This window comes from Larimichthys crocea, chromosome XXI (assembly GCF_000972845.2).
Source record: "Larimichthys crocea isolate SSNF chromosome XXI, L_crocea_2.0, whole genome shotgun sequence".
NCBI lineage: Eukaryota > Metazoa > Chordata > Actinopteri > Sciaenidae > Larimichthys > Larimichthys crocea.
The window spans coordinates 1,294,234-1,314,795 of record NC_040031.1 but is presented as its reverse complement, the minus strand read 5'-3'; the positions used below and the strand labels follow the sequence as shown (position 1 = coordinate 1,314,795).

General features: G+C 39.5%; 1 protein-coding gene across 5 annotated transcripts in view; it reads left to right on the top strand.

Moving 5' to 3' along the window:
• Window positions 1–20,562, top strand: part of cadps2 (Ca++-dependent secretion activator 2) — a 238,811-nt gene that overhangs the window by 166,767 nt on the left and 51,482 nt on the right. For all 5 annotated transcript variants that reach the window (XM_027272724.1, XM_027272723.1, XM_027272727.1 and 2 more), the window contains exons 13-17: window positions 5,619–5,806; window positions 14,943–15,044; window positions 18,494–18,557; window positions 19,459–19,582; window positions 20,115–20,215. In XM_027272724.1, the coding sequence (XP_027128525.1) occupies window positions 5,619–5,806; window positions 14,943–15,044; window positions 18,494–18,557; window positions 19,459–19,582; window positions 20,115–20,215 (579 nt within the window). The remainder of the gene's footprint in view (window positions 1–5,618; window positions 5,807–14,942; window positions 15,045–18,493; window positions 18,558–19,458; window positions 19,583–20,114; window positions 20,216–20,562) is intronic.

Here is a 20,562-nt window from a genome sequence, read left to right as displayed (position 1 = left end):
AGTCTTCAATAAAACTATATGTCATTAACAAATACGACAGGGATCTCTATTAGAATTTAAAACACAGTTCTGTAAAAGCTGGTTTGTCAGCTCACGAGTTTGGTTGTCAGCAGCCTGTAGTGGTCCCAGGACCCCCCACCTTCCCTAAATCTCTGACTCTTAAAAGGGTCATCAGATGATTGAGAATGAGCACTGAACTGGACAACATCTGAAAACCAGCCTACCTCACCACAGTGTTTTAATCCAACGATCTGTGACGTAACTCTGACCCACTTTAGTTTCCTACTTGTCTTCAATTTTGAACAATAAGGAATCCTCTCTTTTGAAGGACGAGGACACGTATCCTCTCCTCCCATCAGTGTGCTGTCAAATTAAATAGCAGTGGAGACTCTGTTATAATTACTCAGATGTATGCATCCACACGGTTCAGTCTGTCGCTCCTTTAAATCTGAAGCTTCCCAGTGATTTCTTACATTTGTGCTAATTAGAGGACTCTGCAGAAGAAGAAGAGTGAGGTTCCAGACTGCTTTGCAGTTTTCACATGGAGAGATGAATCTCTGACCTTGAGGGGGGAAAAAAGCCAAACAGCTAAATGTTCTGGGAGATTTACCAATATTTGTGTTCATCTGCTTTTCTCTCTGCTGCTAAACAGAATCAACTTTTTAGCAGCTGACAGTCAGTGGAGCTTGAATGTCAAATCAGACTTCATATAATATTTGAGTCAAAGAACAAAGAACACATTTCCACTGGTCTAATGTCCATTCCTTGTGTTTCTTGGCCCAAGCAATTCTCTTCTTCTTGTTAGTCTCCCTCAGTAGTGATTTCTTTGCACCAATATCCCCATGAAGGCCTGATTCATGCAGTCATTTCGGAACAGTTGATGTTGAGATGAGTCTGCTATTTGAACTCTTTCTAATCTGAGGTGCCATAAATTAGCCATTTCTAAGGCTGGTAAGTGTAAGGTACTTCTCCTCTGCAGCAGAGGTAACTCTTGGTCTTCCTTCTCTGGAGTGGTTCTCATGAGAGCCAGTTTGATCATAGTGTTTGATGGTTTTCATGATTGCACTTTAGAGTAGTTGAAATTTTCTGGATTGACTGCCCTTCATGTCTTCCAGTAATGATGGATGGTCATTTCTCGTCTCTCACTCCATAATAATAGAATAGAGCTATTAATGTGTGCCAACACCACATCTGAACAACACAACTGATGGCCTCCAACACATCAAGGACAGAAATTCCACTCATTAACTTTTGAGAAGGTGCACCTGTTGATTGAAAAGCTTTCCAGGTGACTACCTCATAAAGTTGATTGAGAGTGTACAAAGCTGTTTACCACATACAGTAATTCCACATGTTATTTCATAGTTTAGATGTCCTCCGTGTTAATCTAGTCAAGAAAATAAACATTGAATGAGAAGACATGTCTAAACTTTTGACTGTACTCTATGTAGAGAGCAGGACAAGTGTTAAACAAACTTGTCATTGCTCTCTGGTGGACAGACAACGCAATAGATACTAAATTACTAATAGTAAAAGGCCATTGCAGTGACAAAACATCAACTAATTATTTACCTGCTAAGAAATCCTTTCAAAATGTATGGCTCTAAATATACAACTTATTATTGGTTTCTTGGCTCATGATGTAACATTTTAACTAAATTGAAGAATAACTTCTGCTGGCTTCACTTTATTTATTTAGATCATTTCTGACAGTATCTGACCACTAGGTTGTAAAACTATGTATCAGAACATGACATTAAAGTTCCAATGTGTAACATTAGGAGGATCTGTTGACAGAAATCAAATATCATTTTCATAACTATGTTTTCATTCCTTGATTATCACCTTTAAAAAATTTTTTAAAAAAGACATTTTTTTTGCTACCTTAAAATGATCCTTTCATATTTACAGTGTGCGCAGTTAGTTTTCATGGTCACTGTAGTTTCTCCTACACACTTGGAAAGGGAGGTTGACTATAATTTCCCTTAAGGCAAGCCAAATTATTGTCCTTATTGATTAAATTGCTCATTATTATTCTGATGAATCAATCAGTTGTTACGTAATCACAGTTTCATGTGGCGAATCTTCACATTGCAGAAAATAGAAAAAATCGACTGTGATTTTGCGTGATGAAATTTATTTTCAACGACTAATTATCAAATCCCATCAGAATTAGAAGTTTTCTGAATTGAATCTTTCGAATAATTAGGAGCAGCCATCTGCACATTCTGATGGCTGCTCTCTATAAACTATAATTAGGTCTCACACAGTTCCTCAACCTGGAAGTTTAGACCCAAACATTGACCCTTGACTTGTAGTCAAAACAGTTTTTCGAGATGACAAACACTGGTATTTTTATATTTTTCTGAATAGATGAATTTCCTGTGTGTGTCATGTAAATCTTCATGATAAAGTAACGGTTGGGGTCACAAGAATTTTTTTGACCAAAAAATGATTTCATAGGCCAAAAATAGTCTCAGTCCCTGATGTAAAACCTGAAGAGTCTGCAGCATTTTACTCTCTAAGCTTCCTGTCAGGCGTCTGTAGTCAAGTGACGAGTGACAAGCCAAGGTGTTCGTAGCTTCAGAGCCACGCGCCGCTTTCACTTTTTTTTGGGTCATGTCGTCCCTCAGAGGGAGGCGGCGGACGCTGGCGCTCTGACATGGAGACGTGTAGCGGCGGCTGATGGAGCTAACGAGGCAGTCGGCTCGTTAGCCGCTAATTGAGCGGTCAGCGCCAAGACTGGAGTTCGCCATCTGTTTGTCACAGAGGAACATCTTGTCGCTTCACGCCCGTCGACAGGCCCCCCCTCACTCTCTGTGGTGTGATATTAATAGCTCAAGCTCACAGACGGACAGAAAAATGAAGAAACTGGAGAAAATGACAAACAAACTGAAGACTGAAGGGAAGAGGGCATAGGGGGAGGATAGGAAGGAGGGGCGGGGGGTACACTAAAAGGCCTGCAGAGGAGAAATCTGCCAGGTCCAGTTAACCCCGACAGGAAGCAGCATGTCAGCGAGCATCTACAGAAAATACTGGAAATAATGTTGTCTAATTTCAAGTCCTTAAATGATCTTCAATACAGTCAAACTAGAGAAATTGTTTCTCAGAGTGCTGTCATTCAAGACGCACTTTTACTTTCAATTTCTCATTTGTCAAAAGATGGAATTGGTGTTGACAGTTGCACTATGCTTGAAACAGACATGATGTATACATTCAGTAAAAAAGAATGAATTCTATAGTATGCTTCCAACCAACGCATCCAACTTGCATCTCTTCAGAGATCTTTAACTCATCTCTCATGAGCTTTGTGTTACTTTAACATAGTGCACATATACACTAGACGTATACACAAAGAAGTTTATATACGTTTTGCAGAAATGTCAGATATCATTGTTATTGTGTTGCGATATGGGTGAAAAAAAAACAACAGTTGAAATATGCTCCTCAAAATTTTTATACCTTTCTCCTTTTTAAATTCCTTATTTTCTCTTTGAACAACAGACATCACTTGTTAAAGCACAAAACCGAATCGTTGATTATTATTTGTTTCTGCAAGTTTGGACTAAACTTCACCCTGAAAAAGTGAAAACAGAGTTCATCTTGCGTATATAAACCTTCATTTGGCAGCTGGTTATTTTAAGTATGAAAAACTATCCTTAAATGAGAGAATTAAGATGCTGTTAGTCTTAGTTTGAAAGGGATGAAACAATGACTGCTCCGAGAACAAGATGTTTTATATTGGGTACCTTAAGGTCTTTTTATCATGTCAAGTTATGAATCAGAATTTTTTTTGTTAATAAGTCAAGTCAATATATTCTCCAACATTTTTAACCCCAAATTACCGCATGGATGGGGAAAAACTCTTTTTTAGTATGATTAGAATAACAAACAGTTGCTTTACAATTCAGTATGCAAACAATAAGATATCTAGTGTGAACAAATCTTTCATTTCATTAAAATACATAGTTGATATTTCTTTCCTCTTTCAAACAGCAGCTCTACAGGAACAAACTGCTCTGAAGGTAAAATGAAACCGTGTCTTTGCAGCTCGTCTCTCCCTCCTGAGTCGCCTGTCGCCAGGCGGAAAGAATCAGTGTGTGTGTGTGTGTGTGTGTGTCTGCATGTGTATGTGTGTAGCATCAGCTCGGTGGAGGTGCTAATTTGTTAATGTTCCTTCCGTGAGGAATCTTAATTAGCATTGTAAGTTTCATGCCTAATTTAGTGATTATGTGCAGGCTGAATGAACTAATGAACATCTCAGGATGTTCCAGTCGTTCCACACCTTTCTGGGTTTTATTTCTTTTACTTTGGCAGAGAATTAATAGTTGAAGGGTTAACCTTTACACTTCTCTGTTTAATTGTGTTAAAGTATTGAGTTTTTTTATTTTTTATTATTGAGTTTGTGGAGCCAAAAGGTGACCGGTGTTTGTTCAAGTCAGTTAACGTCTCCCTGGGTAACATGAAGCTTTGAGGGAGGTTTCTCAGCCCTCATTGGAGACCACCTACCTGTTTACCTGGGTTTCCCTCCAGAAGGTCGGGCTGCCTTACTGGTCCTACAACCATCTATATATTTCTCTTTCGCTTATTCTACATAAACGATATAAAACTATAAACAAACTGTAAATATTCACAGAAATTAATATTTCTTATTTTTGTTGGTATTTTTATTATATACAGATACACAATGATGATTGTTGCCAGTTGTCCGGTGCCAAGTTTCTAGGGCTCATGAACAGCTTGTACTAGGGCCTGCTGTAACTACCTCACGCCACTAACCTGTAGCACTCATCAGATGTGTCACTCACTGACTTGCTTGTTAGTGAACGTCATACAATTGCTGCTTTTCTGGAAATGGAGGTATTCAGTTGCGTGTACAGGACAGGATATGCTTACCTGCAATGTTGCATGTCTTATAGGCACCAGTGTGAGCCTACATTAAAAATAATAGGGATAGGTGTGTATGTGCATTGTGTCCTGACAGTGGTTTGCCCTCAACGACAAGCCTGTTTCGCAGCAGACATTTTGACTTGTTGTAGGAGGTTACAAACGATGACTTCATTCTGTCCAAGAGTCCCACTAACCATGACGTTACACGTGTGCTTTTTCCTGCTGTGACAAACTACATGTGAAATGTGTTCAGTGAATCACCATGACCTTTCCTCTTACTGCTGCTTCCCAAGTTGAACATTTGGTTGCGCCTCGTGGTTTATGGGTTTAGACGCAAACCACACACCTTATGTCCCCAATTTGAATCCTGTCAGGAACCTTTGTTTCGTCTCTCTTTCTGATTTTTCCTTTATAGTCTTTCAGCTATTAATTTCATGTTGAGTTCATGTTGACAGTTAAGTTCAGCGTGCTAAATGTTAAATGAAAATGAAAGGATTCCTTGAAGAAAAATGAATAATTTACTGACCTGACGTAACAGTGAGTTTCAAATATCTTGTCAGTATTTTGATAGATCTAAGAATGTATCAGTTTGTTGTGTTCAGCACATTCACATTGTGGCTGTAATGAAGACTGCCGCCTCTTGCGGACACTCGCAGGACTTTGGACTGCTTTTGTTGTTACATATGATGTGACAGATTTGGTGTGTGTTTGTGTTTTTTTGTGTTCAGGGTTGGTTCAGCCCCGGTCAGGTGTTCGTCCTGGACGAGTACTGCGCTCGATACGGCGTTCGAGGCTGCCACCGTCACCTGAGCTACCTGAAGGATCTGATGGAATATTCAGAGAACAACGCCCTGGTCGACCCCACACTGCTGCACTACAGCTATGCCTTCTGCGCATCCCACGTCCACGGAAACAGGTACACCGGCCAACAGTGACTTGTTAAAATTGATCTGAGGGGTAACAGGGGAGCGCGTGAAAACTAGGGTGGGAAACCAGGTGGGAAACCAGTGAACCCAGTCACTGCACTGACTAGTTAGAACAATTATAAATAATACTGTGCACCAGCAGGACTTTGGTAGATTTGCAGAATAGAGAGTAACATTCTCTTTTTTTTAACTGACTCAGTTATAATATACATATAATTACATATTGTAAAAATGAACAAGAAAGGAACAACCGTTCTGCGAACAGACTGTAATTTGACATTTACTTTATTCTGTATATCGTCAGTGAGCACAGATGCTGTTTTTTCAGCCACACAGACAATCCAAGTCCAAATGTGCAAATCTCCACACACTCTCAAACTCTATTTGTGGCACATAATCAAGAAGTCTGGACTGCAGAGTCCAAAACCACAAGTGCACTTTCTGCAGACCATTCTGATTTCACTAAACCAGTAAACGAAGAAATCAATACACCATAAGTTACATATAATTTAGATATACAGCATAAATACTCATTGTATTTAAGTATTTGTATATACTCATTATACTAAATGGGTTTTAGTAATTAAAATAATCGTAACTGGTTTTGTTTGTGTGGCCGTTTGTGGAACGGAGTAGAAAACTATGGAGCTAAAAGCTTGAGTGGTTTTGTCAAACTGCTTCCAAGGACAAAAGTGCATTTACTCTCAAAGGCTTGATGCTGTAACATGACTTTTCATTCAGTTTCATTCAGATAAATACTCAGAGGTGGATTACAGGTTCAAGATCTCTGTATTGTATTTATTCATGGCTACGAATGAGGATTCAATTCCCACCTCACTGTACATTTTATCCCTCACTGACTTGAGATGAAGACTTGAGACTCGTCACATGATCGAACGCTTTTCAACATCGCTAATAAACGTTGCAAATAGCTGGAGTAAGTTTTCTTCAATGTCAGGGCAATGCAGTGACAGCTGTCTGTATATCCATGGGTATATTGCAAACAGGAAATGCTAAAAGGTAATTCATCATTCTTTTAGTGGTGTCAGTTTTCCAATATGTAAACAAATGTAGGCTTGTCAGGATGTGATAATGAAGAGACACAATTTTTCCAGTTTTGCCTGAGGGAGAACATTGTGGTTTCAGGTGAGATGTGAGACCTTTATCATCATTGTTTTATTAACAACCACTTGATTATGGCTAGAGAATGATTGTGGTAGGAACCAACACTGGGAAACAGAAAAAGAGGCAGCGATTTCCAGTTTTAAAATCTGACATTTTGTTGACCCATCTTTCTCTCTTTGTGAACTTTGTGGTTCGTTTATAACATCACAAGTTTTCATCCTTTTCCCCTGATGGAAAAGAGTCGCTTGAGGGCTTTGAACATAAACCATACTGATTTCTGGCATTCACTGAAACGACTCTTGCACTCGTTTTTCTTGGGAGGATAGTCTTTTAAGTGCAGCTCAGCTTTGGTCACTTTCAGGGCTTTGCTGATCACCAGTAAACTTCCCAGATATGAGCAGCAGCAGTGTCTTTTAGCCACTTGTTGGCATCAGCGTCGCTCCAGCAGTTCAGTTCTCCACTTCACTCCCTGCAGCCCCTGCTTGACTCCCCGGCTGGTAATTACTGATATCTGTGCTTTCTCTCTTTGTCGACTCATTTAGTCAATTAGAAAGAGTAATGATTAGCGTCTCCAGCAAATCGGCAGATATAAATTGGTAGTGGTTGGGTGGGGGGGTTACTAGAATTGGCTTTTTGTCAGTTGGAGCTCTAATTTGAATAATTGATGCCCATTCAGGGGTCCTGGAGCTGCCTGAGTGGGTGTGGATGGGAAAGAGAGGTTTTGGATGGCTGGCAGGCTTGGAGGTGGAAAAAAAAAAAACTTAATTACAGAACTCAAGTTTTCCCCAGAGGGCTGCTCGAAGAGACGAAACTACGCAGAGAGGACAAAGAGAGACTCTACAGAACGATCAACAGAAGAGTACTTGACTAATACTTAAAGGCGATATATTCAGAGTATCAGACTGTGAAGAAACCTCTGAGTTCTGACTGACCAAAACATTGAAGATGTAAATATTTTCTGATATATGAAAGCCTCCCACAGGTCATGCCAGATTTTCAAGGTTTGTTGGACAGACCATTTCTAATCCGATGAGCTCCACTTGTGCATGTCATCCCTCATAAATGATTGCTTTTCCTGTGGATGATGAGACTTTTTCTAACAGTATAGAGTTATAACTGATGTCCACTGGTTGTAGCACTTCCAAGTTAAATGTTAAATGTTTTCAAGCAGCTTGTTCTTCGGCAGACACATTTAAATATTGTTTAGAGTTGTTTTACCAACATTATTCATGCTTTTACAGCAGATTGAAAACACATTTGCAGCCCATTTCTGTCTGTATTTGACTGGTTTTAATGATTTTACACTGTATTTCCTGAATAGTGATTAGCAGAAGGAAAACTGTAGCATTTGCTTTCCTGCTTCACAGACTTTCTCAAGACTAGTTTTAACTAACAAATGAAATCCATCTATTTTCTGCTGCTTATCTGGGGTCGGGCCACAGCAGCAGCAGGCTAAGCTCACCTCAGTTGGCACCTTTCGACACGAAGGTCTGTACAACGGCCAAACTGCAACTAACAACGTACCAATTCGCCTGTCAGTCTAACGCCCCATTTTGCCCTCTCTCATGAACAAGACCACAAGATACTTGAACTCCTTCACTTGGGGCAGCGACTAACTCCCAACCCCGAGGGAGCAATCCGCGGTTTTCTGGCAGAGGACCATGCCCTCAGACTTGGAAGTGCTGACTCTCTCCCTGAACACTTCACATTTGACTTCAAACCACTCCAGGTCACAGTCTGACGAAGCCAACAGAATCACATCATCTGCAAAGAGCAGAGAAATCCCCACACTGGACACTGTCCTCCACCCAACTGTGCCTTGAGATCATGTCTATAAAAAGTATAAATGCAACCAAGGTATGAAGATTGGAATCTGATTGTTTGAGACATAATTTATCCAGATTTTGCAACTTTGGCAGCTGAATTGACTCTGAAATTACACTGTAATGTGTGAGGTGTATTAAATTCTACCTGACTTTATATGAACATGAGACACTTGACATAAGTGCAGATGTGGCAATTAAGGCAATTATTATTTTGTGATGCAGGATTTGATGAAACCTGAGCAGGTGAAGGAGCTGTGACACTTTATTTCATCTTGTACTAGTTTTGTGTGTGTCTAATGACACGGGTGCGTTTGAACTGGGATCAGGGTTAAAGGAGCATTACCAGAGCCGGGAGGGTGTCAGCTCGCCTCCTTCTTACCTGTCACGTCCAATCTTCTCCTCGCTTAGCCATCTACACCGCTCTGACACAGGATGTGACAGGAGCTTTTACTTCACCCAGCCCTTCACACAACAACACCCCGTCTTGAAGAGGTGATGTGGGAGGAGGAAGGTGGCACATATGATCACCTGCCACTCAACTTAATCTCCTTTCCACACCTCTTAAGGTGAAGTGGCGTCCACCCCTGGTACCCTGCAACGCCGCTCATCGAGCTCGACTCATGACGACTCTTGTCAACTGACATCAGAACCAAATAGCCACAGGGTTTGGTGGATCCCGCGGGCAAATATGGTACTTATCGTTTACACTTGAGCCACATCGAGTGTAAACACACAAACCTAGAGTCTACAGACCCCCACCCCACCCTCCTCGGGCCTGGAGCAGCGCTGACAGCAGCCTCGCCTCCAACACGCTCGCTTCATTTAGCAGCAACAATGTGTCTGAACCCCGACAAGCTGTCGCATCACTCCCCACTCCACCATGTGAGCCCAAGCATGAACACACAGCTGACTGGATTTAATGGCACAGTAAGGAGAGCTACCAAACCAAACACCGCACTGTATTGTGTTTTTACGTGCTTGCTGCTTTTTGCGTCTGGCTCTCACCCAACTCGTTCCTCGTCTGATTTGTTTCCTGCCGTGATTCGATTCAGAGGTAGTGGAAGGTGTGAGTGACATTTTGGAGAAGATTCCACATATCATCTGAAAGCTCTTGTTGAGCTCTCTGATGATCAAAAAGCTGATGATCCAAGGAAAATATTTCAGCTTCCAACACACTGAATGGATCTGAGTAACCACCATCATCCTTTGAGAGATTTTTCTGCGCTTCTGTGTTTATGTCTTCTTTCTGGGGTGTTCATGTGGCACTTTTTTAAATTGGGAGAATGGCTTCCCCAGTCAGTCATTTCACATACTGTATGATTCTCTGGCATATGAATGTCATTTTAAACTAATCACCTGTGAGCTGCTAGTAAAGTGTGATGACAAAAGCTGTTTGCTTTTTGTCTTGTTGGAATGGAAACACTTGAACAACTTGACAGATGTGTGAAACTCATTTTAATGCATTTATAATCATTGTAACATTTAAATATAAAGAGGAAAAACATCACAGATGGAAACCTCTGGCTACAGGAAGTCTAGATGATGTAAGGTACATTTTTTAAAGATGCTTGTTGTACAAATCAATTTTCTGAGTCTTAATTTTTCCAAAAAAGAAAAAAAAACAAATAAATAAAAATAAATTCAAAAGAAAGGGAGGAAAATCAACGATTTAATATAAAGAGTCATCCACACAAAATTCCTTCACATTGCCAGCAAAGTCATTTTTAGACAATAAGTTCATTAATTGATAGTTAATTTGATCAGCAGAAAAATTCATTAGCAACTGATTTGAATCAAAATTTTCTAGTTTTCTTTCTCTTTTCTTTGTGAATGACTTAATATTTTAAGGGGGGGTTGACTGCTGGTCAGGCATAATAAACTGAAGATGTCACCTTGGAATAAATGATGGATGTTTTTCACACATTTTATAGACAAAGCGATTCATTAAAATACATTAATCAGCAGGCTAATCAGTGATGAAAATAATCATTAGTTGCAGCTCTAGTCATTGTGTTGCAATATTTTGGTGCAACAGCATCCATCAGGACATGTATTGAAGATTTTGATGAAAAGAACATTTAACTGAATATTTAATAAATTCAAGTGTTGACAGTGCACATAATTCTTCATCTCAACTCTTCAAGCAATAATCGAAAGTTTTTCACTCTAAAAATAGTAAAAGTTGAGCTCCACCTCTTACACTGATCCATAGTGTAACAAGTAACATGAGAGCTGCAAAACTGATCAGTCAGTTTTATTTTCTGCCACCTCGCTGCACATGGAAATGAAAATTCATTGTTTGAGGAAGATTAACAACTCAAATTACAGGACAGCTGGCATTAACTGTGAGCGCTTGGAGCCTAAGGCAATCCATCCCTCCCTCATCTCTCCCTCCCTCCCTCCCTCCCTCCCTCTATCCATCCATCCATCCATTGAAGACCTCGTTCTAAACACAGTACTCACGGTCACAGTCTTCATTTGTCTATGCAGGGGCCCAGAGCGCAACGAGGCCCTCGGCAGCTCCAACATGAAAGCGAGTTTTTCTTGCCTTTACATGAGTGAGCACACACGCTCCTCCCAACAACTCTGCTTTATGTTCCCTCAGGATTAACTGGTGCTTGTTAAATAAGGGTTGTGGGAAGTGGAGGGGGTGCGATGATGGGGGCGCGGAGGGGAGTGGTAATGAATTGACAGATTTGGGGAACAACAGGGTTTAGAAGTTGTGCTAACAAGTGCTGTTGTGCAGAGAAAGCTGCCTCTCATTACAGAACAAATCGAGTAGAGTGGAGCTGAAGAGAGGCGCTGATGTTCTCACACAAGACGTGACCACTTCCTGCTTTTATCCTCCACCTCGTCTATAACCTCCACCCTCCAAACACCAACCTGTTCTGAGAAATATTCCCCAGGAAGTTTTGTCTGGAAACTTTTCATTTCTCTTCTTTTTTCTTGTTTTTTCAGTTTGTGTAAATATTTTTTTATTTTTTTTCTCATATTCTGTATGTAACATAACTTGACATAATTCATAATTATTTTTTGTCTTTTTTATGTTTTTTTTCTGTAATTGGGTTTTATTTTATCATACTTCCTCTATTTTGGTAAATTTTATTTTATATTTTCTACATTGTACATTTTAGCATTTTATAAAATTCAGTTAAATGTAATTTACTATTTTTCATTTGATATTTAATTTTATGTAATTTTTGTATTTAATGTATCCATGCTTTATGTTGTTTTCTGTGATTTTATGTTATTTGATCTATTTTAGTTACATTTTCATTAGTTATTTTTTAATTTTCATCTGGGATTATATCTCACAATACTGTAATAATAGCAGTACATATACATGATTGTTGTTTTGTTTTGTCTCATTTGTTTGTTTTATTTTATTTTTTATTATTACTTCATAAAGCTGCATTATTTGTCAAATGTATTTATTTGTCATTTATTTGTAAAATAGATGTTTATGGATAAATACCATGATTATTTTCATAATTATGATTCATAAGAAGGTAATCAGTGGCTGTTCAGTATCCTCATCTCACCTGACCCCTTCTCTGCAGAGCATCAGGCTCTCTGCTGCTTCTCCTTTCTCATTACGTTTTTATTTTCGACTTTGGAGAGTCACGCCGCGACGAGTTCTGCTGAGTTGTGGTACCCGAGGCACGGCGGTCAGGGGCTGAACCAGAGAAGGCTTTTATAAGAACAACTCATTAACAGACAACCTCCTCGCTTCTTCCCTCCAGCGACCGCGAGTGCCGTTTGGAGAGGGTGCTTTTCTCTTTCAGCTGCATAGAGGAAGCGCAGAAAGTCAAGGCTGGTCGCTCTGGGTACTGATTGCATTTTTCCCCCTTTTTTGCAGAGTGCCTATTCAGACGAAGGCAAGAAGGGAATGAAAGCTTTACAAACATTAATGAAGCGCTCAACTAACAGTTTTTTCTTTGTTGACTCTCCTCCTGCTGGCCGGATGAGCTGTGGAGGAGGAAGAAGAGCCTGCGCAGCTCTCTGTTTGATTGGTTGACTTTGAGGTCACTGTGGAGAGTTTGGCTGCTTTATCAGTTAGTTTGGTGAAAACAAGCCAGTCAAACTTGTCAGAGTGAGAAAGAAACCAAAGACACAAAATCAGTCTGAGCTGCTTTGTAAGGTTCATTCTTCAATGCTTTGACATAAAAACAAATGAAGATTCCTGCACTGCCTCTGAGTTCTTTCTTGATGTTTTGGACCTTTCTGTTTTTACTTGTTGAAATGTCTTGTATTTGGAGTGAGAACATCTTGTTAAAGAGGTCTATCTGTTCTGAAATGTCAATAGCGTATCAAAGATTTGGTCCCCTAGAGTTCATGTTTGATATGTCAAAGTCTCGACTAGTGAGAGAGAACCATCCCTTTATTTGAAACAGGTTTTTATGTAATATACAAAGATAGTTTAATCGTGTTTTTACATGTGCATAATATTTTATAAATAAATTAATATTCATTTTTTGCTTTTTGAACTACTTCTACTCTTTTCAACACTTCCTGGAAACATTTCACATTAAAAGCCCTCCAACAGCTCAAAGTGATGTAGTCCCTCCATTTCTTGTAGGCTAGTGAGGAAAAACGTCTCCAGAAAGTTGCAGTTGGTTTTACTGTTGTTATTCTGACAGTAAACAAAAATTAGACAACGTTTCATAGAACAGCGGTAGGACTTCTCACCTCCACTGGATACAGCTCTGTTGTGACCCAGTTGGTTCACGGCGTCGTCTCTGTTTAGTTGACATGTAGCGATGCTGCAAGTTCAACGTTTTAACTGAGCCTGTTTTGTTGCCACACCACAGTAATAATATATTTCTTTAAACTGTTAAAAATGTTTCAAATGTTTTGTTGAGTTGTTGTACTCAAAGTGTAATGTTGCCAGATAACACTGCCAATAAGGAGCAGCTTGTAACTTTACAAGCTACTGTTTCAAAGTAGCTTCCCCACAATGCATTTTAGAATTGTCTAGAGTTGTTTGGCCAATATTTTTGTGTTTTACAGAATACTGAAAACAAGTCTGAAGCTCATTTATGAGATATTTTGTGTATGTGCTGATCTTAACACTGCACTAGCACTTCATCTTTTTGTCTTTATTTTGTGTCTGTATTTCCTGTAGAGCAGGCATGTCCAAAGTACGGCCAGGTGGCCAATCACGGTCCACGGTCAGATTTTATGCGGCCCAAAGCTTCATTTTTATATTTTATTTATGGCCTGCTATGATTGTTAGATACTGTATGGCTGGAAGATTTGTCTTTTTTTTGGTTGACATGACGAAGCATTTGAACCTTTAAGGACATAACTGCTGCTGTTATATATCTGTAGATGTGACGCAAAATATTACTTTCTGAATGACCTTGTGAAAAACAAGAGCAAGAGTGATGTTTAAAACTTAAATGTTAACAGTCTTTGCATTACTCATAATAAGTCATGTTTAGAATAATCATGATGTTCACATTTGTATCAACTTCATGCAAGTTTAACGTGTTCCATACAATTTATTTTTTTATCTGACTCCAGATGTGAAAGAAAGGAAGAACTGTGTTTTACATCTGTTCACACCTGATTGGCTTAGATTTGGTTACATTATCATTTTTAAAAATGATAATTGTGACAATGAAATAAAAATTGTTACAGAACATTTGTGTGTAACCTTTATTGTTCATTTTTTAAATGTTAGTATTGGCCCCCAGGCATCTTCACATTGTCAAATCTGGCCCCTCCTTAAAAAAAAGTTTGGACACCCCTGCTGTAGAGTGAATATTTGCAGAAGGAAAACGGCAGCATTCAAACTCCTGCTTCATACGCTTCACAGGAGAAGTGACATTAATATGTCATAATGTTCATAGATTAGTATTTCATGTGTCAGAAGATGATCCAGCAAAAATAGACCCAGTGCTTAAAGATAGTGCTGTTGAAATGTGCAGATTTACTGTGTGAACCATCACAGTGCTCCTTCATGTTTATTAGTGACCAGCCTTTTATGTTTGTACTGGCCATTATTTGAACACTGCTTTTCACTGTATCATACCATCATATTCCTATCATCAGTGTTCAAACCTGACAAACCACACTAATTTATACCTTAAGTCTCTGATCTGTAGGAAAGACGTAACAATGAGCGTGAGCTGATTTTTGTTCTGTGTCTGTGATATTTCTGTCTCGTCAGGCCTGATGGGATGGGGACGGTGGCCGTGGAGGAAAAGGAACAGTTCGAGGCCATCAGGAGTCGCCTCATGGCCCTGCTGGAGAACCAGATCACACATTTTAGGTATGAACATCTTCTCCTTGCAAGACAGTCAAAATTCTTTAGTTTTATTGATCCATGCAGATTGTTTGGGTTTTAATTTGTGACTTTTTTCCATCTGAATACAGTGGGTCCTGGTTCTGATCAGGTTTTTCAGTTACTTGTAATTGTAAGCTACAGAAAACTACAGGTTAGTCTTTGTGTTTATTGTGGCATTTAAACCTCTTATCCAGGTTTCTTATCTTCTAATGTACAGTAGTAACTAATAGGTAGCTCATCTAGTAGAACCATGTAACAAGGCTGACTCCTTACCACAGTGGCCTGGGTTACTGAAGTTGAACTAACTTAGTTAACAGGCAGGTAGAAAAAAAAGTGTATTTTCAATAACTGCCTGAGTGACTTCCATATAGTTATTTTTTTTATTTTATTTTTTTTAACTCCCAACTGGAGTCGTTGAATACTTGATGTCAGGGTCAGAGGAGGAGATGCTAAACCATTTCCCTACGAAAGCGACGCTCTTTCCATGGAGAGGCTGTTTTGTGCTGACGGAGGAACTGAGGAGGAACAGGTAGTCTGACAAATGGTTTGAGGTGTAACCACTGCTTCAAATAAGCAGCACTACTTGATGCATAAGGTGATGTTGCAGTGTAACACATAAGTAATGAGTAGTGTTATGAATTATTTTGTACAGCAAGTGAATAAATAAAAGTATTGTCATTTTTGAGTTACAACTCCAACACGGTTAAAGACAGAAAAACTGAACCTACGCAGACAATCATAAACCTGGATAATATAAATCATGTCAACATGGATTAATTCACCCTTTCAATGCAGATTGATTTAATTGCAGACTGAAACTGTAGGGAAAATACAGCTTAACCTCTAAAGCACATCAGCATGTTTTGCAAAACGCTTAGCTGTGAAACCAGCCCAAACCTGTAAAAGCACCGGCATGCTCCTTTAACTCCATCATAATGAACCAGTCTGGCTATTTTTAGCCCCATCAGCAACACACAACAGGTGCAGGACATGCGTCGGCAGCGGCTGATGAGACCTCCCTGCATCTGCGTGCTGCTATTCAGCCCTGCCACTGCCGTGTGAACACATTGTGAGCGCAGTGTGAAAGCGACAGCCCCAAGACCTTGAGCAACACTTGTCTGAATGGACCTGTGCCATTAACTGTCCCGAAGCCCAGCTCTTTAAACCCTTCACGCCTGAGAGGGGCCCTCCATCTGGGTCTAGAGCGGAGAGGAGGGGCTGGTTGGGGCCGAGTGAGGGGGTCGATCAGCGGGAGTCATTACTAACTCACCTCAACAAGGGGCTAATGCTGGTAAACAATGGCTGGGACAATGCTGGGATTATGCTAATGTCCCCCCGACAAGAGCAGGATTTCCACAGTTTAGTTTAGATTAAAGCTGAGTTCAACCACTAAAGATTCATTTAAGGTTATACATTTTAATGATTATTCAGTGATTATAATTCTATCCTACACAGGAATGACATTATGCAAGATGACTTAATCACTGTTTGGTTTGGCAAGTAATTATTCGTCTTTGGTTTTACCCACCAATATTTGAGTGTCTCCACAACTAAAGGGTAAAACAGGTGGAATTTGTATGATTGTTTTGGTGTCATGACACCAAATATGGATAAAAGTACCACAGGTGGACACCGGAACATAATTCCAAAACCATGGACATCGATCTGTTATTCTAACAGATTCGACTCTTCTAGTTTCAGTTTTTCCACCAGATGTTTAACCTGCTGTGGGATTTAGATTGCATTCAGGCACAATACCGTGAGGTCCAACACTGATGTTGGATGATAAGGTCTGGCTCTGTGATCCAGTTCATCCCAAAGGTTGGATGGCTTTATGGTCTTCCTCTGTACCAAACTGGGAAAAGCATTTCTTAAAGTGCATAGGCATAGTGTCATGTTGATTCAGAAAAGGGCCAAACACAAACTGTTTAGGTTGCCTAAAAACAACAGAATTAGGTCTCTCGCCTGTGAGGAACAAACATGTTCTTAAAATGTAGGTTCACATCTCCTTCTGTCCGTCTCTCTCTTCACTGGTATGTATGTGGATTATTGACACAGCTCATTTACATTTGTGTGTTTGCATCGAACTCCAGTTTGAAGGATGATCATGAGCGAGGGTCAAATGATGCACTTTGATCTATTCCACCTCTGTCTCCTAGAAATTACACTTACATGCTACTAATCTGCAGCAGCATGTTTTGAGAGAAACCTAGAGTAACGCTGTACAGATTACGTTCATCAACATAATGACCATCACTGACAGTTGATTTATTATTTGTAGTGTCCTGTTCGTAGCAAGATTTTACTTCATGTAATCCCCCCCTCTATCTCTCTCTCTCTTTCTCTCTCTCCCCCCTAAATTGTCATGTTTATCTCTCCAGCTGTTTCTGAACCACGATTTTTCTCCAACATTAACCAACTTGCTTTTGTTGCCTAAACTTCACACAGGATAATGAACCCTGGTCTCTTGTGAATCCTGTCATTTGTATGTGAAAAGACATTTCCACTAAACATGAGGAAGTAAATTTAAATTTAAATGTTCTTCCCAAATGTATAAGGAAAAACAAAATAGTAGAATTTAAACCCAATATTGCAATTCAGACAGACTGACAACACAGTTTTGTCAGTAAGGGATTATTACTTATTTCGTGTCTGAAAAGGGTTGTAGTCAGATATGCAGCTGAAAAACACGCTGATCACTTATTAATACTAACCCTAACCCTAACCCTAACCCTACAACAGATAAAAGTAAACTATTGTGAAGCTGTAACACAAATATTGTTGATATTTTTACTTGTCATTTCTGATCAGAATTCCGTTTTTTCTGCTTGCTTTCTGTTTATTCTGATTTATCTTTTCTGCTGAAATGTTTTCATATATAAATTCATATATCATGAATGTTCATATAACATATATGAAACACTTAAACACACTGTATTCATCAAAACCAATTCAGGTCTTTTCAACATATTCAGCTCTTTAATGGATTTTCATTTTTCATTTAAATGAACATCATGAACTTTACATTAAGAATGAACCCAATCTTCAAACAAAGTCCTCCTTGATAATATTTTTAAAAAGCCACTTTATTTGTGAAGGAACAGGACATCTGCGTTTAATTTTTTTTTGTCCAATAAATGGCTGACCTGCATGACCGCGTGCCTTTGTTTATTTAGTTCTGTTCACTTGTCAATTAGCAACGTGAAACCTCCCTGAACCGCCTCGTCTGCGCTCAGATGGAGCTGGAGGTGAGAAAAGCTTCCTTTATCAGTGTAATTAGATGAAAGGAGGCAGCCATCTGTTAACACTGACTGACGTCTTTCTGCCGCTGCTTCCATCTTCCTATTCTTCTTCATATTCTTTTTTTTTTTTTCACGCAGTTGTCCTTGAGATTGTTTCTAAATGTGATGACCGCCCACGTTTTGCTTCTGCAGGTACTGCTTTCCCTTTGGACGACCAGATGGGGCCCTGAAGGCAACGCTTTCCCTGCAGGAACGGGTACAGGAACATATTGAAATACTTACGTAATTCAAACTGGTGTTGGTAAAATGTACAGTGGATTCCAAGGAATCACACTGAAAGCAAACTGAGGACCAAAAACACTCCTACCTCAGATTTGAGTCATTTCTAAAGGTTCTGCCATGTTTCTAGCCTTGAATGGACAAGCTCTAGACAGGGCCTTTCACGGATTTCCTCGCTGTAGTTTCTCCTACAAGCTAGTAAGGTGAGGGTGAGGTTAGGGGTATTCAGGTGCTTGCAATCTTCAAAAATCCACTGCAGTCAGCATCCTGTTGCTTGTAATCTATAGGCACAAGCGAGTGTTATCCTTGGCATTGGCCAAAGTGACATACATTGTGTTCTTATATTTTATTTGGACCATTGGGTTTATGATATTAACCCACTTGTTGTTAGCCAATCAGCCCACTCCATGAAGCAACCGATGCCAGACCCAAGCTACCAAGCCAAGCCACAGCCAGCAGGCCATCCCCAACTTAGTTTTGGGTAGTTAGCTAGTTGGCGCCTATCTTGCATTGATGTTATCTAGTAGAAAACAGTTGTTAGCTACACCTTTGCTTTGTACTGTTAGATTATTTTTTATTGGCTAAAATCAGCACTGTTTGTCTTAGTACATGAGTTAGTATCATGGATCACGTTAGCTGGTAAAATAATTTGGCAAACTATAAAATGTAAAGTCAGATAATGTTTTGCTAGTGACAATGTTAGTGTGCAAGCAAGCTTGCATGCTTTGCACTGATGTTAGATTGACTTTGGGGCCAATTGTTTGTTGATGTTGGTAGACTCAGTTTCAGCCTGTTAGGGGTAATTTTCTTTACAGAGACACTTGATAATAGGATCATTAGTTCCTAAACTTCAGTGAGATGTGGTTGTGATGTTTCAGGTTTTGATGAAGGACATTACCACGCCTGTTCCTCCAGAGGAGACGAAGAAACGGGTGCAGAAGTGTCTGGAAAAAGCAGCTCAAATCAACTACAGTCAACTGATCGAATACGCTCAAATCAAAGGTGAAAGTTTATTCAGATGTCAGTTGACCCTGACGTCAATCAGTCTCTTTAGTTTTTCAGTATCCTGTTGTTTTTATGCACATTTTCAAGTTGTACATAAGAATCCAGATAAGGAAACCTGAAGGTCTGCCAAAATCCAGTTTTTCAAATAAATGTCCTTCTACTGTCGACAAAACATTCATGCTGGCACTCACCATTTCAGACCTTCACTCTACCAAAAAATGAAGAGAGAAGAGTCAGTAAGCCAGAAGACTGAGTCAGACTATGTTTGCACTAAGCCACCTAACTTTTAAAACGCTATTTTCACGTGAAAACAACTTCCATACAGCATATCCAGGTTGGTTTACTATAGACCGCTGTCCACAGGGTGAACACAGAGCAAGTCAGAAACAGCAGAAAGTTGTCTTTTTTTCAAAAGTTAATTTTCCTCATACACATTGAAACACCAAGTACCCATTTTAAGACTTCCCTGTGTTTTAATTTAGTGTTTTATTTCTATCCTGGATGTTTCTTGCTGTGCTCTGGCCTTCAGTGGACGCTCAGGCAGCTCCAGAGAAAAGGCTGGAGGACATGATGCGACTGGGAGAGCTCTGCATCGAGGTCCTGCAGCAGAACGACGAACATCACTCAGAGGTATTTTATTGATTTTTATCTATACAGTTTGAAGTTATCCAGTTCTGTTTTATTGTTTCAGATCCAAACCCAGAAAGCTACATTTAGCACCTGCAAAAGAAACACGCTGTTAAAAAACAGTTGTGTTTTTATGTTTTTGTTTTTATTCCAACCTCAAAACCTGATGTTTTGACAGCAGTCATTGCTGTAATTAACTTGTAGAAATAATTGCTGGACATGATTATTTTCTTGTCATCTTAGTTTTGATTAATTAATGGACCACTGAATCTGTAAAATGTCAGGAATAATGACCATTTGTCCAATGTGCATTACCAGAACCAAAATAGATCCTGACTGTTTATTTAGTT